General features: G+C 41.6%; 1 protein-coding gene across 1 annotated transcript in view; it reads left to right on the top strand.

Annotated features, from left to right (window-relative positions):
• The window catches only part of LOC123990266 (low-density lipoprotein receptor-related protein 1B-like), a 265,509-nt gene that overhangs the window by 215,102 nt on the left and 24,363 nt on the right, over positions 1–26,044 (top strand). The window contains exons 65-76 of the mRNA XM_046290887.1: positions 1,968–2,090; positions 2,289–2,411; positions 2,690–2,833; positions 3,136–3,270; positions 4,357–4,476; positions 8,480–8,721; positions 11,397–11,620; positions 12,117–12,223; positions 15,511–15,627; positions 16,256–16,429; positions 22,082–22,207; positions 24,104–24,268. Of these exons, the coding sequence (XP_046146843.1) occupies positions 1,968–2,090; positions 2,289–2,411; positions 2,690–2,833; positions 3,136–3,270; positions 4,357–4,476; positions 8,480–8,721; positions 11,397–11,620; positions 12,117–12,223; positions 15,511–15,627; positions 16,256–16,429; positions 22,082–22,207; positions 24,104–24,268 (1,800 nt within the window). The remainder of the gene's footprint in view (positions 1–1,967; positions 2,091–2,288; positions 2,412–2,689; positions 2,834–3,135; positions 3,271–4,356; positions 4,477–8,479; positions 8,722–11,396; positions 11,621–12,116; positions 12,224–15,510; positions 15,628–16,255; positions 16,430–22,081; positions 22,208–24,103; positions 24,269–26,044) is intronic.

Here is a 26,044-nt window from a genome sequence, read left to right as displayed (position 1 = left end):
GAAAACAACCTCTAACTCAACAAAACAAAGGAGATGATCGTGGACTTCAGGAAACCGCAGAGAGAGCACTCCCCTATCTACATCGAGGGACAGCAGTGGAGAATATGGAAAGTTCCTCCGCGTACACATCACAGACAAACTGGAATTGTCCACTCACACAAACAGTGTGGTAAAGAAGGCGCAACAGCGCCTCTTAAACCTCAGGAAGCTGAAGGAATTTGGCTTGTCACCTAAAACCATGACAAACTTTTACAGATGCACAATCGAGATCATCCCGTCGGGCTGTATCATAGCCTGGTATGGCAACGACACCAGCCTCAACCACAAGGCTCTCCAGAGGGTGGTGTGGTCTGCACAACGCATCACCGGGGGCAAACTACCTGCCCTCTATGACACCTACAGCACCCAATGTCACAGGAAGGCCAAAAAGATCATCAAGGACATCAACCACCCAAACCACTGCCTGTTCACACCGCACCCATCCAGAAGGCGAGGTCAGGACAGGCACATCAAAGCTGGGACCAAGAGACTGAAAAACAGCTTCTATCTCAAGGCCATCAGACTGTTAGACGGCAATCACTAACTCAGAGAGGTTGCTGCCTACATTGAGACCCAATCACTGGCCACTTCAATAAATGGATCAGTAGTCATTTTATACAATGCACTCTAAATAATTCCACTTTTATGTTTACATATCTTACATTACTCATATCACATGTATGTACTGTATTTTACACCATCTATTGCACCTTGCCTATGCCACTCGGCTATCTCTCATCCATGTACTTAGATGTACATATTCTCATTCACCTCTTTAGATTTGTGTGTATTAGGTATATGTTGGGGAATTGTTAGACTACTTGTTAGATATTACTGCACTGTTGGAACTATAAGCACAAGCATTTCGCTACACTCACATCAACATCTGCAAACCATGTGTATGTGACAAATAAAATAAAATGTGATTTGATTTATTTTTACCATACAGAGACTTAGACAATGTAGGCTACCCCTCTGCCTATTGGCCTATTTGCATATTCAAGCCTGTCTCAAAATACAACACTGCCCCTTTAATTAAAACGTAAGCTTTTTACCTGACTGGCTTTTCAAAAATAGCTTGAAATATAGTCTACACATTTTGTGCTCTTGTAGGAAGCAGTATTACTGACCTATACGTATCTATAACTGGGCTAATAACTCGCTAACTTGCAAAGAATATCAGCAGAATGTGCACGCAAACGGCTCTGCGCTCTGATCTGAAGTCACCTGAAAAGCGCATTCACTCACACATGATTGAAAGAACGCAACCACTATTACAATTATACTCCATTGCAATCTGGCTCTTCCTACAACACAATTACAGACTCAATCTTGCAAAGTTAGATTTGTTTTGGTTTGTTGCATTGAAAAGGGGCTGATATAATGTTTATTCGATCACAGAAAAAACGTTGATCTATAGTGCAAACTAATGGCGCGAACTGAGTGAAGTTCAGTCTCTTGCGTATTTGCATGGCATTTCTTCTGTGCGGCAGTCCAGGAGGAAATGCACGCATGCACGCAGTTTAGAGGGAACATTGATTGCAACTATGGGCAGATTTTAGCATGTTTACTGGAACACTGTAATACAGATTACATGCCTGTCAATATGATACACACATTTGCTTTTCTTCCTTCATAGTACCATGTCAGCAACAAGGGGTGTTGAAATTCACACATAACACATGGCTAGTAGCATATCAATCACCATTCTAGTCATGTGTTTTACTGTGAAAGGTGTACAAAACAATAGTCATATTCTGACTAATCACTGACTTTGCTAACAAGAATGTTCTTTCATACAGACACGATAATGATAGCACAATGCTATTGAATAGAAGTTTAGAAGGAAATGGAAAAAACTAGCTATAAGACAACCTTGTGAAAGAAAGTCCATAGCACTACTGTTAACCTTCCGTTTGTAATTTCAGGCATCTTCTTCTGCCGTCCTGATGAGTTCATTTGCAACAACACCTTATGCAAGCTCCATGCGTGGGTGTGTGATGGCAAGGACGACTGTGGAGACAACTCAGACGAGGACACAGAGATGTGTGGTGGGTTGAAATAACAACTTAGATCTTTGATGGATATTTTATTATAACTCCATGCAAGGTCATATTCATGTTTGAAATGGTGGATTCTGTTGAATGGACTAGAATGGAGAAATTTAAATAGACTAGAATGGACTATGTTGAATGAACTAAAATGTATTTGACTGTCTGCAATAATTGTGTTATTCTTCTCCCCTCCAGCCAAACTTTCCTGTCCCCCCACACGGCCACACCGATGCAGAAATGACCGTGTGTGTCTGCGCCCTGACCAACTGTGTAACAAGGTTGACGACTGTGGGGATAACTCGGATGAGGAGGAATGTGGTGAGTTTACACCAGCTACAGTTCAAATTACATTACATTTTTCTCAATCAAGAATGTTGAACTAAGGAAATTGTATATTCCAATAAAACATTATTCCTAATAGTATTAGGGCGACAACAGCAACAATGTTGTATTAGTCAAGTTCCTTTGATTTCCATACAAGCTCCACATCACATCATATAAAGATATCTCAGAGTTCCACTCATCCTTTCATGCAAATGCCTTCTCTGTTGCCGATGCAGCCTGACGTGTGTTTGGCTTCTGTGTGCGTCCCAAAGCAGAGGTGGTGTCTGGCAGACCCAGACGGTGTGGGAAGGCAGAGTTCACCTGCAGTACCCAGCGATGCATCCCAGCCCAGCTGCAGTGTGACCTCTTCATTGACTGTGGGGACGGGGGATCGGATGAGCAGGACTGCAAGGCCTGTATGTGTGTGTGTTTTGTGTGTCACTCAGATCAATATCCTTCTGTTTAGATTGAAGTATTAAATGTTTCTAGGGAGGAACTTGATCCGTGAGATAATCTAGGGCTCTTCTGCTAGATCCAAATGTTAGATGATGTCAGAATATTTATGGCAATACATGACCCAAATTTGCTGAGTTTTTTGTTAGTTTGAAAAACGTTGATCTTCACCTGGCTTCCACACATCAATGGAACAACTTTTTGCAAGTATATTCGATGTACAGAAATGTGTTTTCATGTGCAATCACAATGTCTTCGACTGTAGCTTCCAATGGAGACATATGTGGAAAGAAAACAAACCCATGTGGGGAGGATGCAATTTGCAATCAGACAAACACAAATGCAATATGTCAGTGCAAATCTGGCTTCAGGAGGAATCTGAAGACTGCCCAGTGTGAAGGTACTGTACGGCCTGGTTTTCCCCTCACTGTTTAATTAGACAGAATAACATTATTGTAATAATAAATGGCATTCTTTAACAAATTTAAGAAATATATACATTTAACTAATATGGTTAAATATGTACATAGCCGTAATTAATGAACAATATACATAACATATTGCTTTCAAGTTTTTCCTTACAGACACCAATTCCTTTAATATATTCATCTCCGAGTAGGTGTTTATAGTATCTTAGTAGCTTTCACTTACAGATAATATAGTAAGCCATCCAGTCTCAATGAGTTTAAGTAATTACGGATTGAGTAGCCAAGTTATGGATAATTTAGTAGGAGATAACGATATCTGCGATTATAAACTGAACTCTAAACCTGGCTTTTGCCTCCTAGTTGCTTTTGTGCTCAGTGGTTATTGATTATTCTATTAAGGGGGAGAGTAACTAAGTACTCAAGTTGTAATTGCCACTTTCGTAATGGGTTAAGACCCTTTCTGAAAGATAACCAAGGACCATTTAAACCTAGACTTCCTATGCATGGTGTCATCACATCAGCTGACTGCTACTCTGAATATGACTCAGTAATTGTTGCTTAGTAAAGCTGGTATATGAACGTGCTTCAACATGTGAAACTGAAGGAGTGTTAACAGCAATATATATATATATATATATTTTAGCAGGTTGGCATTCATTGGGATTACTCATTTACTGGTAGGCAGCTCTGCAGGGTAGTCTCTCAGCCACAAAGTCGTAACATCCGATTTTAAATCTAACCTTAACCCTGAATTTAACCATACTGCTAACTTTATGCCTGACCCTTAACTTAAAGACCAAATAGCACATTTTTGTTTTCATACATTTTTATGATATATACCAAATGTTGACATTGCAACTGTCCAATCTAGTGCAAATCTCACTTTTTTTTAAAGTATTTTTTATTTTAATTTCAGTATACAATAAGTATCCTCAAATCCTATAGGTTAGGGCAATATCAACATTAACTGACATTTCTGATTTGAGAGGTATGGCAGCTTAACTGTTTCCATGTGCAGTACAGTAACTGAATTAACATGTTTTTCCTTTTCTCCTCAGAAATCAATGAGTGTCTTGAGTTTGACACATGTGCTCACTATTGTACAAACACTAAAGGATCCTACAAGTGTACTTGTGACAAGAATTTCAAGGAAATCAATAGAAACTGTATAGTAAAAGGTATGGACCATTTTATTACTGTATGTTCTAACTGAATTACATTGAACTATCATCTTGATGTGCCACAAATTGAGCTAGGATTCTTTTTACTGTTGTAGTTTCAATTGATATACAGTATTGTATTTGGTATTTTTAAGCTAAAAGGAAATAAATCAGTATACTGTTAGTATATTATGTATTTCTATAAACTGCAAAATGTTCTTGAATATTGTATACCCTTTATTTGAAAAGATTAGTGTTATTCAATAGATGAAACTGTACATTATCCTTACCACTCTTCATTGTAAAGATACTGTCATAGTTATCACATGACTTTTACATTAAGACAACAGGAATGTATAAGTAATACTGAATGTATACAAGACCAGTCATTTAACAATTTAGATAGTATAAAACTGAGCTGTTTCTGATGTGACCAATAAGGATTATAATAATATTGATTGGCAATATTCACTAAAATCTATTTCACATCTTTTCTCTAAAGGGTTAAAGTTACGGGTGTATACACCACTGTGATACAGTGCCTTCGGAAAGTATAACATATTCTAAAATGTTGTTGTGTTTCAACCTTGAAATTAAAATATATTCAATATTTTTTTTCTTCTCAACCATCGACACACAATACCTCATAATGACAGGGGAAACATGTTTTGACATTTTTGCAAATGTATGGAAAATGAAACATAAATATTCACACCCCTGAGTCAATACTTTGTAGAAACACTTGTGGAGTCGATTACAGCTTTGGTATATCTTGATTTGGGGATTTTCTCCCATTCTTCCTTGCAGATTTTCTCAAGCTCTGTTAAGTTTCCAAAGATTTTCAATGGAATTCAAGTCTGGGCTTTTGCGAGGCCATTCAAGGACTTTCACATTCTGGTTTGTCTGTATGCTTGGTGTCATTGTCCTGTTGGAATGTAAATATTCGCCTTCACCCCAGTCTTAGGTTGTTTGCACTCTGAAGCGGGTTCTCATCAGGGATTTGCCTGTATTTGTCTCCATTAAATGTTTCCTCTATCCTTACCAGTCTCCCAGGCCCTGCCACTGAAAAACATCGCCATAGCACATCACCTGGTAGTGATGGTGTAAGACGGGTGGTGAGCTGTGCCTGTCTTTTTTCCAGACATAGCGCTTTGTATTTAGGCCAAATAGTTACATTTTTGTCTCATCAGACCACATCTCATCAGAGTTTTTCACTTGCCTTTTTGCAAACTCAAGGCATGATGTCATGTGTCTTTTTCTCAGGAGTGACTTCTGTCTGGCTACTCCTATAATGCCCAGATTGGTGAAGTGCTATAGAAACTGTTGTCATTCTGTCATGTTCTCCCATCTCAGCCAAGGAACTCTGTTGTTCTGTCAGTGGTCATTGGGTTCTTGGTCACCTCCCTGACCAAGTTCCTTCTTGCCCGGTTGCTCAGTTTGATCGGACAGCCAGCTCTAGGCAGAGTCTGGGTAGTTCCATATTTTTTCAGTTTCCCAATGATTGAGACCACTGTGCATTTGGAAACTTTCAACATTGTTGTATACCCTTCCTCAGGTATATGCCTCATCATAATTCTATCTTAGAGATGTAGTTTCTGCTCTGACATGCATTGTCAACTGTTGGACCTTTTATATAGACAGGTGTGTTTCTTTCTAAATCATGTCCAAACAATTGAATTGGCCACAGGTGGACACCAATCAAGTTGTAGCGACATCTCAAGGATGATCAAGGGAAATTGGATGCACCTGAGCTCAATTTGGAGTGTCCGAGCGAAGGGGTGTGAATTCATATGTAAATTAGATATTTCTTTCATTTTCAATAATTTAGCAAATATTTATAAAAACATGTTTTCACTTCGTCATTATGGAGAATTGTGTGTAGATGGGTGAGTGAAAAATACATTTAATCCATTTCGATTTCAGGCTGTAACACAACAAAATGTGGAATAAGTCAATGGGTATGAATGCTTTCTGAAGGCACTTTTCCCATTTTAATGACATATCCCCTCTATCCCCACTATTTCTACTGATTGGCACCACGGGTAGTAGTAGTAATAAATTACTGGTCTTGTTACTATGTGATTATATATTATTATCCTGATCCACAAGGAACATGTGATATATGGGGGCAGTTTGTTGGACAAAGATTCATCCTAATCCTGGAATAAAAAGAAAAATCAAAGTAGAATCTGCATCAAAAATGCTTTTTAGTCCAGGTCTAGGATTAATGTGTCCAGAAAACTGCCCAAGAATGTTTATACAGTGCCTTGCGAAAGTATTCGGCCCCCTTGAACTTTGCGACCTTTTGCCACATTTCAGGCTTCAAACATAAAGATATAAAACTGTATGTTTTTATGAAGAATCAACAACAAGTGGGACACAATCATGAAGTGGAACAACATTTATTGGATATTTCAAACTTTTTTTAACAAATCAAAAACTGAAAAATTGGGCATGCAAAATTATTCAGCCCCTTTACTTTCAGTGCAGCAAACTCTCTCCAGAAGTTCAGTGGGGATCTCTGAATGATCCAATGTTGACTTAAATGACTAATGATGATAAATACAATCCACCTGTGTGTAATCAAGTCTCCGTATAAATGCACCTGCACTGTGATAGTCTCAGAGATCCGTTAAAAGTGCAGAGAGCATCATGAAGAACAAGGAACACACCAGGCAGATACGAGGTACTGTTGTGAAGAAGTTTAAAGCCGGATTTGGATACAAAAAGATTTCCCAAGCTTTAAACATCCCAAGGAGCACTGTGCAAGCGATAATATTGAAATGGAAGGAGTATCAGACCACTGCAAATCTACCAAGACCTGGCCGTCCCTCTAAACTTTCAGCTCATACAAGGAGAAGACTGATCAGAGATGCAGTCAAGAGGCCCATGATCACTCTGGATGAACTGCAGAGATCTACAGCTGAGGTGGGACACTCTGTCCATAGGACAACAATCAGTCATATATTGCACAAATCTGGCCTTTATGGAAGAGTGGCAAGAAGAAAGCCATTTCTTAAAGATATCCATAAAAAGTGTTGTTTAAAGTTTGCCACAAGCCACCTGGGAGACACACCAAACATGTGGAAGAAGGTGCTCTGGTCAGATGAAACCAAAATTGAACTTTTTGTCAACAATGCAAAGCGTTATGTTTGGCGTAAAAGCAACACAGCTCATCACCCTGAACACACCATCCCCACTGTCAAACATGGTGGTGGCAGCATCATGTTTTGGGCCTGCTTTTCTTCAGCAGGGACAGGGAAGATGGTTAAAATTGATGGGAAGATGGATGGAGCCAAATACAGGACCATTCTGGAAGAAAACCTGATGGAGAAGACCTGAGACTGGGACGGAGATTTGTCGTCCAACAAGACAATGATCCAAAACATAAAGCAAAATCTACAATGGAATGGTTCAAAAATAAACATATCCAGGTGTTAGACTGGCCAAGTCAAAGTCCAGACCTGAATCCAATCGAGAATCTGTGGAAAGAACTGAAAACTGCTGTTCACAAATGCTCTCCATCCAACCTCACTGAGCTCGAGCTGTTTTGCAAGGAGGAATGGGAAAAAATTCAGTCTCTCGATGTGCAAAACTGATAGAGACATACCCCAAGTGACTTACAGCTGTAATCGCTGCAAAAGGTGGCGCTACAAAGTATTAACTTAAGGGAGCTGAATAATTTTGCACACCCAATTTTTCAGTTTTTGATTTGTTAAAAAAGTTTGAAATATCCAATAAATGTCGTTCCACTTCATGATTGTGTCCCACTTGTTGTTGATTCTTCACAAAAAAATACAGTTTTATATCTTTATGTTTGAAACCTGAAATGTGGCAAAAGGTCGCAAAGTTCAAGGGGGCCGAATACTTTCGCAAGGCACTGTATATGACTTGATTGCCATATATTATACTTTTTTGCTTCTGTAAATTAAATTATGCTGTCAAACTGTTGTTTAAAACCCCAAATGGAATTTAGCCACTTTTCATTTTTTTTGCATATTAATAACTCAACAACGGGCAGGACCAGAAGATCGAGTGCTCTACATAGCTAATGACACTGAAATCCGAAGTTTTGTGTATCCATTTAACCAGAGCCATGGACACAAACTCCTCACTCGCATCGAGGACAATGCCCGCATTATTGGGATGGATGCTCTGTTACACCAACAAAAGGTTATCTGGGCTACCCAGTTTAACCCCGGTGGACTTTTTTACAAAGAAATCCTAGACAAGAGTCAAACTAAAACTAATGTCGGGAACATAGTAAGTATTTCCAAAGGTGTGGTTAGGGTGGTTGGAAAGTCTACTTTACTTTGAAATGTATGATATTGTCCATTCAATGTCCGCTTACTAATATCCACAGGATATCTACAGTAATGTTTAAGTAACACTATCACAAGATATGCATGTTTTTCTTTTCTAAATCCATTGACGCTACAGTATGTCTTGGTTACTGCATTTGAGCACAATAATAATATAATATAATAATATAACATATGCCATTTAGCAGACGCTTTTATCCAAAGCGACTTACAGTCATGTGTGCATACATTCTACGTATGGGTGATCCCGGGAATCGAACCCACTACCCTGGCGTTACAAGCGCCATGCTCTACCAACTGAGCTACAGAAGGACCAATTAATTATACAATGATTAGCCGTGAGAGTGTGAATATAGCAGTGAGTGCTTGAAGATTAAATGTATCTCATATAGTCACATATCTCATGTGAGCTAGAGTACAGAACATTACGAAGGTGCCAAGCTTTTTCCAGGTTTTGTTTGAAATAAAGGAGAATAACAACACATTTTTGAAAAATTGTCTATGTTCCTAAACCCCTCTGCCTTGATGTTGGACTGTCTGTCAATGTGCGCACCTCTCTCACTCAGGGAGACAAGGTGGAGCTAGAGGGAGAGCTACGTCACAGGGTTATACAGCCCCCCACCCAGTGGGTGGCTGTATGGACAGATAGATAGAACTTTATGGAATAAAATATAAACGTTCTGTCACAGCGAAAATACTAAAATAGGGAAAGCCAATTGATTGGGAGATATGGCACATTTTATGTGAACAATTTGGGTCGCGGGTTCACAATTGTACCTTTTCCGAGATCCCGGCCAAGCAAGGAGGGAACAGCAGCCAGCTCATGCAACAACACACAGACAAGGGGGCTCCTCAGAAACACAACACACTGGAAGTTTTCAAAATGGCCTTCATTCGACATTAGCACATCACCCAACACAACACGGCTCTGGTGTATATTGCACAATAGGCAATAAGGTTTTTCCCTGGTGCGAGTACAGTACAACACGTATGACAAGCTCGATAAATGTATACTGAAGAAAATCTTCACCCACATTTAGATAAGAAAATATCCGCCTACCTTTCTATCATGTCAACCATCCATCCAAAACAAATAATTCCATGTGTCTTCCTTTTGTCTCGATAAACTTTCACATAGCCTATTCCATGATATGGGGTAATCCAATGAGCAACACTGCAGCTGTTGATTGCAGTGATCATCATTCTTCTATGCTATACATAATCAATATACGACTTTCACATGTAGGGTATTTTATGCAAGAGTATTTGATTTAAACATAGGCTATAGGAATACTTTTCAATAATGGTTACATTATGACATTCTTCTGCTTGCTCCAGGAAGGCAATTTGGCCCTGGCTTGCAAATTAAAACCTCTGCATAGTTTTGTAAATGATTGCATTATTCTACCGATTTGAAAATGTAAATGTAGGCTAATAATAATTTTAATAATAGAATATTTGATCTACCCCAATGAAAACTTGGACAGTGAGTCGCATTTCGATAGCCTAGCTACTGATGCATGCATCTATCTATTATATCTGCAACAAATTAATTTAGAAGGATATGTTTGCTGTCAGCTGGCTACTGTAGGAACATTACAGTCTAATTAAACATTTGTACATAAATGAGCCTTTTGGCCCATATGTGTCATCCTATGAAGTGGATGTTATGTTGCAATCTCACTCGTCTTTCATTCTAAATTTAGTAGATATATTTTGGTGTGTAGCCAACTGTTAAGAGGGAAGATGGACAGTGTTGATTGGCAGGTGCAATTATGTACAATGGAGTTACAAGATAAAAGTGGGAGGCGGAATAAGGTCGGCTCCTTTCCTCAGAAATTGTCAAATTGTGAACCCGTGACCCAAATGGATCACATAAAATGTATATGCCATATCTCACAATTGATTGGACTTCACAAATGTTGTATTTTTGGTTTGATAGAATGTTTTATATTTTTCGTAGATTAAATATATTACACAAGGTTCTATCTAGCGCTGCGGCTACTGGAAAGTTGTATAACTCTGTGATGTAGCTCTAGTTCTACCTCGTTCTCCCTGAGTGAGAGATATACACGCTTTGACAGATAGTCCATCAAGTAGTCAGAGGGGTTTAGAAACATAGATATATTTTTGAAATTTGCCGTCGTTCCCCTTTAATGCAATGAATGTCTCGGACGATTCATTTTTCTCAGTTGTAGATATGGCTACTGACAAACTCAAAGAAAGCCAGTAAATTGTTTTATGATTAATGACACACATCTTTCAATTCATTTGGAGATACTATTATTCAAATACCATGATGTACATTGATTTAAAGTTTGAGCCATTGTTGTCTCATTGGAAACATTACTGTATAGAATAACCTGATCATATGCAATACTTCTTACACATTAAGCATAGGCTACTAAACCTTTACTAGCATCAAGTATTGGATTAGACATACCGTTATCATGTTTGATAGGGGAAAGAATAGTGAGTGCATCTACATACGTCAATGGATAACACAATTCTTCACATCTGAATGTTAAACTTTATTTGCCATATTTAATACAAATACCTTGAAAGGCTTTGTCATGTTCACACTTTCATGTTTACAAGCTCTGATTTTCCTTGCAGTGTTCAGACTTCCGTAGACCGAGGGATGTGTCTGCTGACTGGATTACAGGAAATATCTATTGGACAGACCATTCTCGAATGCACTGGTTCAGCTATTACACAGCTCACTGGACTAAGCTCAGATACTCTATAAACGTGGGCCAGCTCAGAGGGCCAAATTGCACCCGTCTGATAACTGACATTGCAGGAGAGCCGTACGCCATCGCTGTCAACCCACCGCAAGGGTAAGAGCATCCTTTTCATACAATGTTCAATTTCATCATTATGTTGTCACTTTATAACATTTTGCTTTGTCATTATTTCGTAACTCTGCTGAAGGAAGACGGCTGTGCAATTTTGAAAAATGCATCCAAGATGGTTTCCAAAATGTGTTTTCTTTACTGATTTGTTAAACCATACATACCGTATTTGACAGGGATTCCAGGGATTCCATAAATATATCAGTGGTTCCAGGGATTCTATAAGTATAGACAGGGATTACAGGGATTCTATAACTATAGCAGGGATTCTATAAATATAGACAGGTATTACAGGGATTCTATGAGTATAGACAGGGATTCTATAAGTATAGACAGGGATTACAGGGATTCTATAACTATAGCAGGGATTCTATAAATATAGACAGGAATTCCAATCTCTGTGCATTTAATCCCCTGATATCTATTAGACCAGATGCTATGGAGACCCAACAGAAATTACTTGTCTTTGTACCTTCTACAGGATGATGTATTGGACAGTAATAGGTGATCATTCTCATATTGAGGAGTCGGCTATGGATGGGACTATGCGTAGGATATTTTTGGAGAAGAACCTCAGGAGACCAACAGGTATCTACAGTACAGTGTCTCCTAATGTCACATTAGTACGTTTGATTTAGCTAACATACTGTACCATAGGATAAAAAAAATCACAATCTTGTTAAAGGCAATGACTGTAGGAGTTGGTAAGACAGCAAATACCGATCTGGGACCAGGCTAGTTGTAGACTAGAGGATAAAGCTGGTTAAAATAAGGCCATGGAAAAAGTTAATGAGTGTCTCTGACAGACCAAACCTGTTGTTATGGTCCTGGGGGAGACACTTTGTGCTGATCTAGTTTTTAAAGATGGTTTGGCCTCCTTTAATATCAGGGACCCATGAACTGTCCCCAAGGTAAAAGGAATTCACAATCTGTGTAAATACGCACACCGATTTAATCACCATGGCAACTTGGGTATTTTATCCGCATGATAGAAATACATAGTAGATTTAACACCAAAAATCTGTAATAAAAAAAAATATATATATATTTTGCTGGTATATGCAGTACCAATCAAAAGTTTAGACACATCTACTCATTCAAGGGTTTTTCTGTCACGCCTTGGTCATTGTATTTTGTGTTTTCGTTATATATTTGTTCAGGCCAGGGTGTGACATGGGTTTATTGTGTTGTCGTATTGGGGGTTTTGTAGGCATTGGGATTGTGGTTGATTAGGGGTGTGTCTAGTTTAGGCTTGGCTGCCTGAGGCGGTTCTCAATCAGAGTCAGGTGATTCCTGTTGTCTCTGATGGGGAACCGTATTTAGGTAGCCGGGGTTTCACTTTTTATTTTGTGGGTGATTGTTCCTGTCTCTGTGTAGTTTCACCAGATAGGCTGTATTAGGTTTTCACGTTCCGTTTGTTGTTTTTGTATTTATTAAGTTATTTCATGTATCGTCATTTGTTTCATTAAAGACATGAATAACCACCACGCTGCTTTTCGGTCCGACTCTCTTTCGACAAACGAAGAATGCCGTTACAGAATCACCCACCACACACGGACCGAGTGGCGTGGTTACAGGCAGCGACAGCAGGAGCAGCGAAGGGAGGACGTTATGGACAGCAGAATCATGGAGTATACGACGTGGGATGAAATAGACAGGTGGGCGGTCGACCCAGAGAGAGTGCCGGAGCCCGCCTAGGATTCGCTGGAGCAGTGCGAAGAGGGCTATAGGAGAATGGAGTTGGAGAGGCAATCACGATGGCGCAGAGGAAAGCCTGTGAGTCAGCCCCAAAAATGTATTGGGGGGGGCTCAGAGGGAGAGTGGCTGAGTCAGGAGATAGACCTGAGCCAACTCTCCTTGTTAATCATGAGGAGCCAAGGAGGAGACCAGAACCAGAGCCGGTGTTAGAGGTGAGCGAAGCAGAGACTCTGAAGGAGTTAATGGGGAAAGTGGAGTGGAGAGTAATGAGGGAGTTGCTAACTTGGTGCTTTAGGTACAAGATTCGTCCGATGGAGCGTGTCGGGGATTTGATGGCACCTGGGTCAGCGCTCCATACTCGTCCTGAGGTGCGTGTTAGTCGGCTGGTGAAAAATGTGCCAGCCTCACGCACTAGGCCTCCTGTGTACCTACCTAGCCTTGCACGCCCTGTGCCAGTCCTGCTCTCAGGCTCTCCAGTACAACTTCACGGTCCAGTCCATCCTGTGCCACCTTCACATACCAGTCCTCCGGTAGGAGCTCCCCGCATAAGGCTTCCTGTGTGTGTTCTCGGCCCAGTACCACCAGTGCCAACACCACGCATCAGGCCTACAGTGTGCCTCGCCTCTCCTGCGCTACCGGAGTCTCCCGCCTGTTCAGCGCTATCAGAGCCTTTCTCATCTCCTGCGCTACCGGAGTCTCCCGCCTGTTCAGCGCTATCAGAGCCTTCCTCCTCTACAGCGCTGCTGGAGTCTCCTGTCTGTTCAGCGCTATCAGAGCCTTTCTCCTCTCCTGTGCTACCGGAGTCTCCCGCCTGTTCAGCGCTTCTAGAGCCTTCCTCCTCTACAGTGCTGCTGGAGCCTCCTGCCTGTTCGGGGCAGCCTGAGCTGCCAGTCTGCATGAAGCAGCCAGAGCTGTCAGTCTGCAAGGAACTGCCAGTCTGCAAGGAGCTGCCAGTCTGCAAGGAGCTGCCAGTCTGCAAGGTGCTGCCAGCCTGCATGGAGCAGTCAGAGCTGTCAGCCTGCATGGAGTAGTTAGAGATGTCAGTCTGTATGAAGCAGCCAGAGCTGTCAGTCTGCATGAAGCAGCCAGAGCTGCCAGTCTGCAAAGAGCTGTCAGTCTGCAAGGAGCGAGGGTGGATTATCCCAGGACGCGAAGGGGAGGAACTATGACATTTATAGAGTGGGGTCCACGCCCCGAGCCGGAACCGCCACCATGGACAGACGCCCACCCGGACCCTCCCTATGGTTGTGAGGTGCGTCCGGGAGTCCGCACCTTAGGGGGGGGTTCTGTCACGCCTTGGTCATTGTATTTTGTGTTTTCGTTATATATTTGTTCAGGCCAGGGTGTGACATGGGTTTATTGTGTTGTCGTATTGGGGTTTTTGTAGGCATTGGGATTGTGGTTGATTAGGGGTGTGTCTAGTTTAGGCTTGGCTGCCTGAGGCGGTCTTGAGTCTGGTGATTCTTGTTGTCTCTGATGGGGAACCGTATTTAGGTAGCCGGGGTTTCACTTTGTATTTCGTGGGAGATTGTTCCTGTCTCTGTGTAGTTTCACCAGACAGGCTGTATTAGGTTTTCACGTTCCGTTTGTTGTTTTTGTATTTATTAAGTTATTTCATGTATCGTCATTTGTTTCATTAAAGACATGAGTAACCATCACGCTGCATTTCGGTCCGACTCTCTTTCGACAAACGAAGACTTCCGTTACATTGTCTTTGTTATTACTATTTTCTACATGGTATAATAATAGTGAAGACATCAAAACTATGAAATAACGCATATGGAATCATGTAGTAACCAAAAAAGTGTTAAACAAATCCAAATGTGATTATATATTTGAGATTCTTCAAAGTAACCACCCCTTGTCTTGATGACAGTTTTGCACAAACTTTTGACTGGTACTGTATATATCCTGTAGAATGATTCCATTTACATGTTAATTACTTTCTCTCGGCTGCGTAGGAAGTGAGGTACCAAAAGGACATAGATGAAATAACTGTCAGTTTATGCAGTCTATCCGCAGTTTATATGGAATGTTGACAGCTGCAATCCATGCAATTGTGTTCAAATATTTCAAGAACATTGTTTATAATCTGAATGCTCTCAGAATGAAGGCATCCATATTGATCTTTACAAAATTCATGAGGAAAATAAAGCTTGTTCTCTCATCTTCACCAGGTCTGGCCATCGATTACTTCAACCAACGTTTGTACTGGGCTGATCCTGAGCTCTCCGAGATAGGCAGTGTGAGATTGGATGGGTCGGACCCTCTGGTTGCAATCAGGGACAGACACGGTAACACCACCATGAGAATAAAACAAAGATTTACTTTCCAAGCACATACTAGCTACTGATGTGATCGTTGTTTAATTTCCTCTACATTTTATCAAGAAATTGCTACAATAACATAGTGTGTGCATTTGTGTTTAGTGTTTCCCTTATGATTTTTTCCAACAACTGTGGCAAAGTTGCATGGGGGGGGGTAGTGGCCGTGGCCAATGGCACAGTCTACCACCAAAATGTTTAGAGGCCCTCTTGGCTGCAGAGAGAGCATTTTGTTCTTTTAAAGTACATTTCCTGCAATTCTACACATTTTGTCAACACTTATGCCGTGTTTGCATGATATCTGAGTGACTCAAACATTATAACAAAATCAATAGGGGCTCCATGACATGACAATTTTTATTCTCCCTGACTCTCTAGTTTTTATTTTGTTAGTTCTTAAAGGAAATTATATAGCTCCATTATCTTGTCTATATACTTTATATTTGGTTTTAGGCATTTATATTTGCACTGAAAACATTTTACCATCCCAAATAGGATTTTCTAAAAAAACATATATATTATTTTATTTTTTCAGTGTTCATGGTCATATGCTTCTTTCCACCCTGCCTTCATTATGTTTCCATGGCTGTGTTCCCAGGAATATCCCAGCCATACAGGATTGACATATTTGAAGACTACATCTACGGGACTGGTCTAAAACATGAAGTCTTCAGAGTTCACAAGTATGGCAAACAGCCTGTGGAGTTTCTCCACTTGGGTCTCGAGAAAACGACCAATGTCTTGATCTCCCACCGATATAAGCAGCAAGATGGTAAATATATCAAATTTACTGCTGTGTTTCTCTCATCCTGCTCATATTGGGTAATTTAATTAATACAAATGTTAATAAGGGTCCTGGGTAATGCAGGGAAATTAGGAGGGTCAGGTGCATAGTGAAAGTACCATTTGAATAGCCTTCAAGCTTAAATGTGGGCGGCAGGTAGCCTAGTGGTTAGAGCGTTGGACTTGTAACCGAGAGGTTGCAAGATTGAATCTCTAAACTGACAAGGTAAAACTCTGTCGTTCTGCCCCTGAACAAGGCAGTTAACTCACAGGCCCTAATTGAATATAAAAATTTGTTCTTAACTGATTTGCCTAGGTAAAAAATAGAAGTATAACAATGGCAACTAACAAGATATGCCAGTAACATGCCTAACATGATATGACCATTTTGCCGTTTTGGTTAGTGATTATTGTCTTATTTCACTGTAGAGCCTTCAGCACTGCTCAATATGCCTCAATATGCCCTCTTGTCCCACCTCCCACACATGCGGTGACCTCACATGGTTTAATTGATGTCTCCAGAGACAATACCTCTCTCATCGTCACTCAATGCCTTGGTTTACCTCCACTGTATTCACATCCTACCATACCTTTGTCTGTACATTATGCATTGAATCTATTCTACCGCGCCCAGAAACCTGCTCCTTTTACTCTCTGTTCCGAATGTACTAGACGACCAGTTCTTATAGCCTTTAGCCGTACCCTTATCCTACTACTCCTCTGGAGATGTAGAGGTTAACCGAGGCCCTGTAGCCCCCAGTACCACATCTATTCCCCAGGTGCTCTCATTTGTTGACTTCTATAACCGTAAAAGCCTTGGCTACATGCATGTTAACATTAGAAGCCTCCTCCCTAGGTTTGTTTTATTCACTGCTTTAGCACACTCTGCCAACCCAGATGTCTTAGCAGTGTCTGAATTCTGGCTTAGGAAGGCCACCAAAAACCCTTACATTTCTATCCCTAACTATAATATTTTCCAACAAGATAGAAGTGCCAAAGGGGCGGAGTTGCAATCTACTGCAGAGATAGCCTGCAGAGTTCTGCCTTACTATCCAGGTCTGTGCCCAAACAATTTGAGCTTCTACTTTTAAAAATTCACCTTTCCAGAAACAAGTCCCTCACCATTGTCGGTTGCTATAGACCTTCTGCCCCCAGCTGTGCCCTGGACACCACATGAATCGATTGCCCCCCATCTATCTTCAGAGCTCGTGCTGTTTGTTGACCTAAACTGGGACATGCTTAACACCCCAGCCATCCTACAATCTAAGCTTGATGTTCTCAATCTCACACAAATGATCAATGAACCTACCAGGTAGAAACCCAAATATGCAAACATAGGCACCCTCATAGATATCATCCTACCCAACCTGCCCTCCAAATACACCTCTGCTGTCTTCAACCAGGATCTCAGCGAACACTCTCATTGCTTTCGTCCATAATGGGTCTGTGTTCAAACGACAAACCCTCATCACTGTCAAACACTCCCTAAAACACTTCAGCGAGCAGGCATTTTTAATCGACCTAGCCCGGGTATCCTGGAAGGATATTGACCTCATTCCGTCAGTAGAAGATGCCATGGTATTCTTTAAAAGTGCTTTCCTCACAATCTTAAATAAACATTTCCCATTCAAAAAATTTAGAATCGGCAACAGATATAGCCCTTGGTTCACTCCAGACCCGACTGCCCTTGACCAGCACAAAAACATCCTGTGGGATACTGTATTAGCTTTGAATAGCCCCGCGATATGCAACTTTTCAGGGAAGTCAGGAACCAATATACACAGTAATTTAGGAAAACAAAGGCTAGCTTTTTCAAACAGAAATTTGCATCGTGCAGCACAAACTCCAAAAAGTTTTGGGACACTGTAAAGTCCATGGAGAATAAGAGCACCTCCTCCCAGCTGCCCACTGCACTGAGGCTAGGAAACACTGTCACCACCGATAAATCCACGATAATGGAGAATTTCAATAAGCATTTTTCTATGGCTGGCCAAGCCTCCCCATTTCTCCTTCACCCAAGTCCAGATAGCTGATGTTCTGAAAGAGCTGCAAAATATGGACCGGTACAAATCAGCAGGGCTAGACAATCTGGATCCTCTCTTTCTAAAATGATCAGCCGAAATTGTTGCTACGACTATTAGTAGCCTGTTCAACCTCTCCTTTGTATCGTCTGAGAACCCCAGAGATTGGAAAGCTGCTGCGGTCATTCCCCTCTTCAAAGGGGGAGACACTCTAGACCCAAACTGTTACAGACCTATATCTATTGTACCCTGCCTTTTCTAAGGTCTTCAAAAGCCAAGTTAACAAACAGATCACCGACCGTTTCGAATCCCACCGTAGCTTCTCCGCTATGCAATCTGGTTTCCGAGCTGATCATGGGTGCACATCAGCCACGCTCAAGGTCCTAAACGATATCATAACCTCTATCGATAAGAGACAATATAGTGCAGCTGTATTCATAGACCTGGCCAAGGCTTTCGAATCACCACATTCTTATCGGCAGACTCAACAGCCTTCAACAGACTCAACAGACTCAACAGTTTCTTTCTTTCCTCTGTATACATCAATGATGTCACTCTTGCTGCTGGTGATTCTCTGATCCACCTATACACAGATGATACCATTCTGTATACTTCTGGCCCTTCTTTGGACACTGTGTTAACAAACCTCCAGACGAGCTTTAATGCCATTTAACTCTCCTTCCGTGGCCTCCAACTGCTCTTAAATGCAAATAAAACTAAATGCATGCTCTTCAACTGATCGCTACCAGCACCTGCCTGCCCATCCAGCATCACTACTCTGGACGGTTCTGACATCTACAAATACCTAGGTGTCTGGTCTGGTTAGGATGTAAACTCTCCTTCCAGACTCACATTAAGCATCTCCAATCCAAAACAATCTAGAACTGGCTTCTTATTTCGCAACAAAGCATCCTTCACTCATGCTGCCAAATATACCCTCGTTAAACTGACTATCCTACCGATCCTTGACTTCGGCGATGTCATTTACAAAATAGCCTCCAACACTGTACTCAGCAAATTGGATGCAGGCTATCACAGTGCCATCCTTTTTGATACCAAAGCCCCATATACTACCCACCACTGTGACCTGTATGCTGTCCTTAGCTGGCCCTCGCTTCATATTCATCGCCAAACCCACTGGCTCCAGATCATCTATAAGTCTTTGCTATTTAAGGCCCCGCCTTATCTCAGCTCACTGGTCACCAAAGCAGCACCCACCTGTAGCAGCAGGTATAGTTCATTGGTCATCCCCGAAAGCCAATTCCTCCTTTGGCCGCCTTTTCCTTCCAGTTCTCTGCTGCCACTATGGCCTATTTATTGCCTTACCTCCCTTATCTTACCTCATTTGCACACACTGTATTTAGACATTTTCTATTGTATTATTGACTGAATGTTTGTTTATTCCATCTGTAACTCTGTGTTGTTGTATGTGTCGAACTGATTTGCTTTATCTTGGCCAGGTCGCAATTGTAAATGAGAACTTGTTCTCAACTTGCCTACCTGGTTAAATAAATGTGAAAAATAATAATAATTTAAACAATAGTAATAACAATGTCGCATTGATATTCTATCTGGTTCACCAACACAGACTGCAGATAACTGTGGGTCCACAGTCTGGATGGAAGTGCAAGAGCTCTGTTTCTTGAGCTAGTTTTTCATTTTCTCAAGTGTGGGACATGAGAGTCATTTAATCTCCCATGTTAGGAGCAATCAAACCAATATATCCTTCATCCTCTGCCTCTCCACTTCCCTTTTCACTGTAGCTCTCGGGTGCTATTTGTTATCTGTATCGTGTTTAGAGTTGTGGAGCGTCAGGCACTAAAGGGACAGCTGAACCGTTCCCCAAAGACTCAGTAGTCCAGCTTCTGCTGCTACTCTCTGTTTATTATCTATGCATAGTCACTTTACCTCTAATGTATGTACATATTACCTCAATTACCTTGACTAACCTGTGCCCCCGCACATTTACGCTACTGTTATTTTATTGGTGCTTTTTAATTATTTGTTATTTTTCTATTTTCTTCTTCTTTTTTGGGTGTGTTTTACTTCAGCTTATTTTAGCAAATACTTTCTTGACACTTATTTTCCTTAAAACTGCATTGTTGGTTAAGGACCTGTTGTAGTCAGCGCATGTGAAAAATAAAATGAGATTTGATTTTTGTAGCCTACTCTTTGGGCAGCATACGTTAATGCACAGCTAGCAGAACAGAAAGACTAGGAGTGGTGGTACATGCTGACCAGACCGCACGAGTGCTGATTTTGTCCCCCACACCAGATGCGATCAGGACACGCAGGTTGAAATATCAAAACAATCTCTGAACCAATTATATTACGGTAATTTGGGGACAGGTTCAAAGCATTAAACATTTATGGCAATTTAGCTAGCTAGCTTGCTGTTGCTAGCGAATTTGTAATGGGATCTAAACATTGGGTTGCTATTTTACCTGAAATGCACAATTTCCTCTACTCCGACAATTATTCCACAGATAAAAACAGTAGTCCCAAATTTGTTTCTAGTCATCTCTCCTCCTTCCTTCAGGCTTCTTCTTCTTCTTTGGACTCAGTTCATCTTTCAATCACCCACGGGGATATATGCTCCTAAAAACCAATGAGGAGATGGCATGTGGGTAAATGCTCCTAAAAAACAGTGAGGAGATGGGAGAGGCAGTTCTTGCAGTGTGTCGAGCATCACAAATAGAATCAAGTTATATTTTAGTGCCTGACTAAGCAATAATTTAATAACATGTATGTGTACATTTATTTTGCAATGCACACGACGCGTCCGGTCTGGCCAGCATGTTGCTGTTGTTTTGATGTCTTCAGCAGAACACATGGACACCCATTCTTTCGCTAGCTTTGAACCACGATGATCCCTATCACCCCAAACACAATAAATTGTTTTTTTGTTGTTGTTATTATTGAAAACCCAAGGCTTCCATTGACTTATTGGAGGAATATGGCAGCATGTTGCTGTTGTGGTGCATACCAAAGTAGTGTTAACTAACAGGAAAGGAAAGGGGGATACCTAGTCAGTTGTGCAACTGAATGCATTCAACTGAAATGTGTCTTCCACATTTAACCCAATCCCTCTGAATCAGAGAGGTGCGAGGTGCAGCCTTAATCGACATCTATGTCATCGGCGCCCGGATATAGTAGTCCTTTGGGACCAGGAATTGAGTGGAATATGGACCACATTTCTTGTTGATTCTGAATAGAAATACATTTGTGCACAGTATTAACTAAATCCATAAGGTTTAGCCTCTTCCCTGTGTGTTTGCCTCAGAATGTTTAATGGAACAATAGTAATACAGGAGTGGATGTTCTTTATTTGAAGACTGTATTGAAGCTTCAGCTTGAATGATAAATCCTCTTGGCATTAACATTTTTTAAATTTAACTAGGCAAGTGAATTAAGAACAGATTGTTATTTACAATGACGGCCTACCCCAGCCAAACCCGGCCGATGCTGGGCCAATTGTGAGCCGCCCTATGGAACTACCCAATCACGGGCAGATGTGATACAGCATGTACTTGAAACAGGGACTGTAGTGGCTCCTCTTGCACTGAGATGCAGTGCCTTAGACCACTGCGCCATTCTGTTTGTCTCTTGTCTTTCTGCAGCGGTCAACCCGTGCCTGAGAATGAACTGTGACTTCATGTGTCTACTGAACCCAACGGGCGCCACCTGCACCTGTCCAGAAGGGAAGGTACTGGTCAACGGCTCTTGCAATGATGTCAATGTCTCAGGTAAGCTCGTCAAGACCCCTGCTTAGACCTCACCTACTGCCTACAAATGTAATTTCACCTCTAAAACTGCTACAATAGCAAGACCCAGCTGAGAAAGAACTTGGCCAAGTAAAATATTTCTGAATCGCTCAGCATTTTGTGTACAGTCGTGGCCAAAAGTTTTGAGAATTACACAAATATACATTTTCACAAAGTCTGCTGCCTCAGTTTATATGATGGCCATCTGCATATACTCCAGAATGTTATGAAGAGTGATCAGATTAATTTCAATTAATTGCAAAGTCCCTCTTTGCCATGCAAATGAACTGAATCCCCCAAAAACATTTCCACTGTATTTCAGCCCTGCCACAAAAGGACCAGCTGACATCATGTCAGTGATTCTCTCGTTTACACAGCTGTGAGTGTTGACGAGGACAAGGCTGGAGATCACTCTGTCATGCTGATTGAGCTCGAATAACAGACAGGAAGCTTCAAAAGGAGGGTGGTGCTTGGAATCATTGTTCTTCCTCTGTCAAACTTGGTTATCTGCAAGGACACACGTGCCATCATCATTGCTTTGCACAAAAAGGGCTTCACAGGCAAAGATATTGCTGCCAGTAAGATTGCACATAAATCAACCATTTATCGGATCATCAAGAACTTCAAGGAGAGCATTTCAATTGTTGTGAAGAAGGCTTCAGGGAGCCCAAGAAAGTCCAGCAAGCGCCAGGACCGTCTCCTAAAGTTGATTCAGCTGCGGGATCGGGGCACCACAAGTACAGAGCTTGCTCAGGAATGGCAGCAGGCAGGTGTGAGTGCATCTGCACGCACAGTGAGGCGAATACTTTTGGAGGATGGCCTGGTGTCCAGAAGGGCAGCAAAGAAGCCACTTCTCTCAAGGAAAACATCAGGGACAGACTGATATTCTTCAAAAGGTGCAGGGATTGGACTGCTGAGGACTGGGGTAAAGTCATTTTCTCTGATGAATCCCCTTTCCGATTGTTTGGGGCATCCGGAAAAAACCTTGCCCGGAGAAGACAAGGTGAGCGCTACCATCAGTCCTGTGTCATGCCAACAGTAAAGCATCCTGAGACCATTAATGTATGGGGTTGCTTCTCAGCCAAGGGAGTGGGCTCACTCACAATTTTGCCTAAGAACACAGCCCTGAATAAAGAATTGTACCAAAACATCCTCTGAGAGCAACAATCCAGGAACAGTTTGGTGACGAACAATGCCTTTTCCAGCATGATGCAGCACCTTGCCATAAGGCAGAAGTGATAACTAAGTGGCTCGGGGAACAAAACATCGATATTTTGGGTTCATGGCCAGGAATCTCCCCAGACCTTAATCCCATTGAGAACATGTGGTCAATCCTCAAGAGGCAGGTGGAAAAACAAAAACCCACAAATTCTGACAAACTCCAAGCATTGATTATGCAAGAACTGGCTGCCATCGGTCAGGATGTGACCCAGAAGTTAATTGACAGCATGCCAGGGTGGATTGCAGAACTCTTGAAAAAGAAGGGTCAACACTGCAAATATTGACTCTTTGCATTAACTTCATGTAATTGTCAATAAAAGCCTTTGACACTTATGAAATGCTTGTAATTATACTTCAATATTCCATAGTAACATCTGACAAAAATATGTAAAGACACTGAAGCAAAACATTGTGGAAATTAATATTTGTGTCATTCTCAAAACTTTTGCCACGATTGTCCTTCAAGAGAAGACTTGAAATTATAGCATAAGACGACATGCTTGTGCAATATCAACCTCTTTTTACTGGCCCAGGGTTAAATTCATGTCTCTGTAGACACTGATCATATTCATAGTTTACAAATAAAAGCTACTTCAAAAACCTGTGTACAAGATCATCATAATTGAACATACTGTACTGTGTCTTGATGTGTTAAAGGCGAGCTGTGTCGGCCACCGTGTGAGAACGGCGGGCGCTGCCTTGCCAATGAGAAAGGGGACTGGCGCTGCTACTGCTGGCCTGACTTTTCTGGAGAACACTGTGAGGTCAATCACTGCACCGACTACTGCCTCAATGGAGGCACTTGCATGGGCTCACCGCTGGGTGAGTCTGCTGTTAATATCCATCCATATATTGATTGGTGGATGGCTGGATTTAACAAAAATAGTACAGAACACTTGAGTTTTACTTTATATCTCTTTACTACAGACCAGTCAACCGGTTACATAATGCATGCAAAAGGGCAATTATTCACATCTCAGTCTCTTACCACTGATGGACTGTGTGGACTCACAAGAGAAATTACCCATAGAGATAGATACATTTGGATTACTGTGGTTTCCTGACCATTACTCAAATAAATAATACATGTTGCGAAGGTTTGTGTAAGTGCTAAATCGCTTCATGGATTGCAAGAAAGGCATTTCACTGTACTTGTGCATGTGACATTAAAACGTGAAACAAAAAAGAACATTTTAGAGAGTGTGCTAAATATAATACGTGAATGTTGAATGCTGACATAAATAACATAAATGCGGTGATTGAACCATTTTAATGCTCCTGTCATGACTGGGGTAGATACAGTGCATTCAGAAAGTATTCAGACCCCTTGACTTTTTCCACATTCCCGTTTTATTACATTACAGCCTTATTCTAAGATGGATTAAATCTATTTTTCCCCTCATCAATCTACACACAATACCCCAAAATGACAAATCAAAGACTGTGTGCAAATGTATTAAAAATGTAAATATCACATTTACATAAATATTCAGACACTTTACTCTGTACATTGTTGAAGCACCTTTGACAGTTTTTACAGCTTAGAGTCTTTTTGGGTATGACTATACGCTTGGCACACCTGTATTTGGTGAGTTTCTCCCATTCTTCTCTGCAGCTCCTCTCAAGCTCTGTCAGGTTGGATGGGAAGCGTCGCTGCACAGCTATTTTCAGGTTTCTCCAGAGATGTTTGATTGGGTTCAAGTCCTGGCTCTGGCTGGGCCACTCAAGGACATTCAGAGACTTATCCCAAAGGCACTCCTGCGTTGTCTTGGCTGTGTGCTTAGTGTTGTTGTTCTGTTGGAAGGTGAACTTCCAGTCTGAGGTTCTTAGCGATCTGGAACAGGTTTTCATCAAGGATCTCTCAGTTCATATTTCCCTCGATCTTGACTAGTCTCCCAGTCCCTGTCACTGAAACACATCCCCACAGCATGAAGCTGCCACCACAATGATTCACCGTAGGGATGGAGACAGGTTTCCTCCAGGCGTGACGATTGGCATTCAGAGAATACTGTTTCTCATGGTCTGAGAGTCTTTTAGGTGCCTTTTGACAAACTCCATGCGGGCTGCCATGTGCCTGAGGACTGGCTTCCGTCTAGCCACTCTAACATAGAGGCCGGAATTGGTGAAGTGCTGCAGAGACGGTTGTCCTTCTGGAAGGTTCTCCCATCTCCACAGAGGAACTCTGGAGCTCTGACAGAGTGACTTGGTCACCTCCCCCGATTGTTCAGTTTGGTCGGGCGGCCAGCTCTAGGAATAGTCTTGGTGTTTCCAAACTTCTTCCCTTTAAGAATGATGGAGGCCACTGTGTTCTCAGGGTCCTTCAATGCTGCAGAAATGTTTTGGTACCCTTCCCCAGATCTGTGCCTCGACACAATCCTGTCTTAACGCTCTACGGACAATTTCTTAGAACTAATGGCTTGGTATTTGCTTTGACATGCACTTTCAACTATGGGACAAAACAAATGGAAAATGAAACTGGGATCGGTGGTGAGTAGAAAACAGGTGACGTCGACTGCCGAACGCCGCCCGAACAAGGAGAGGTGACCAACTTCGAAAGTCGTGACAGTACCCCTCCCTTGACGCATGGCTCAAGCAGCC

This window comes from Oncorhynchus gorbuscha, linkage group LG01 (assembly GCF_021184085.1).
Source record: "Oncorhynchus gorbuscha isolate QuinsamMale2020 ecotype Even-year linkage group LG01, OgorEven_v1.0, whole genome shotgun sequence".
Lineage (NCBI taxonomy): Eukaryota > Metazoa > Chordata > Actinopteri > Salmoniformes > Salmonidae > Oncorhynchus > Oncorhynchus gorbuscha.
Note: the sequence above shows the minus strand (reverse complement) of the source record. Positions and strands in the feature narration are given on the sequence as shown.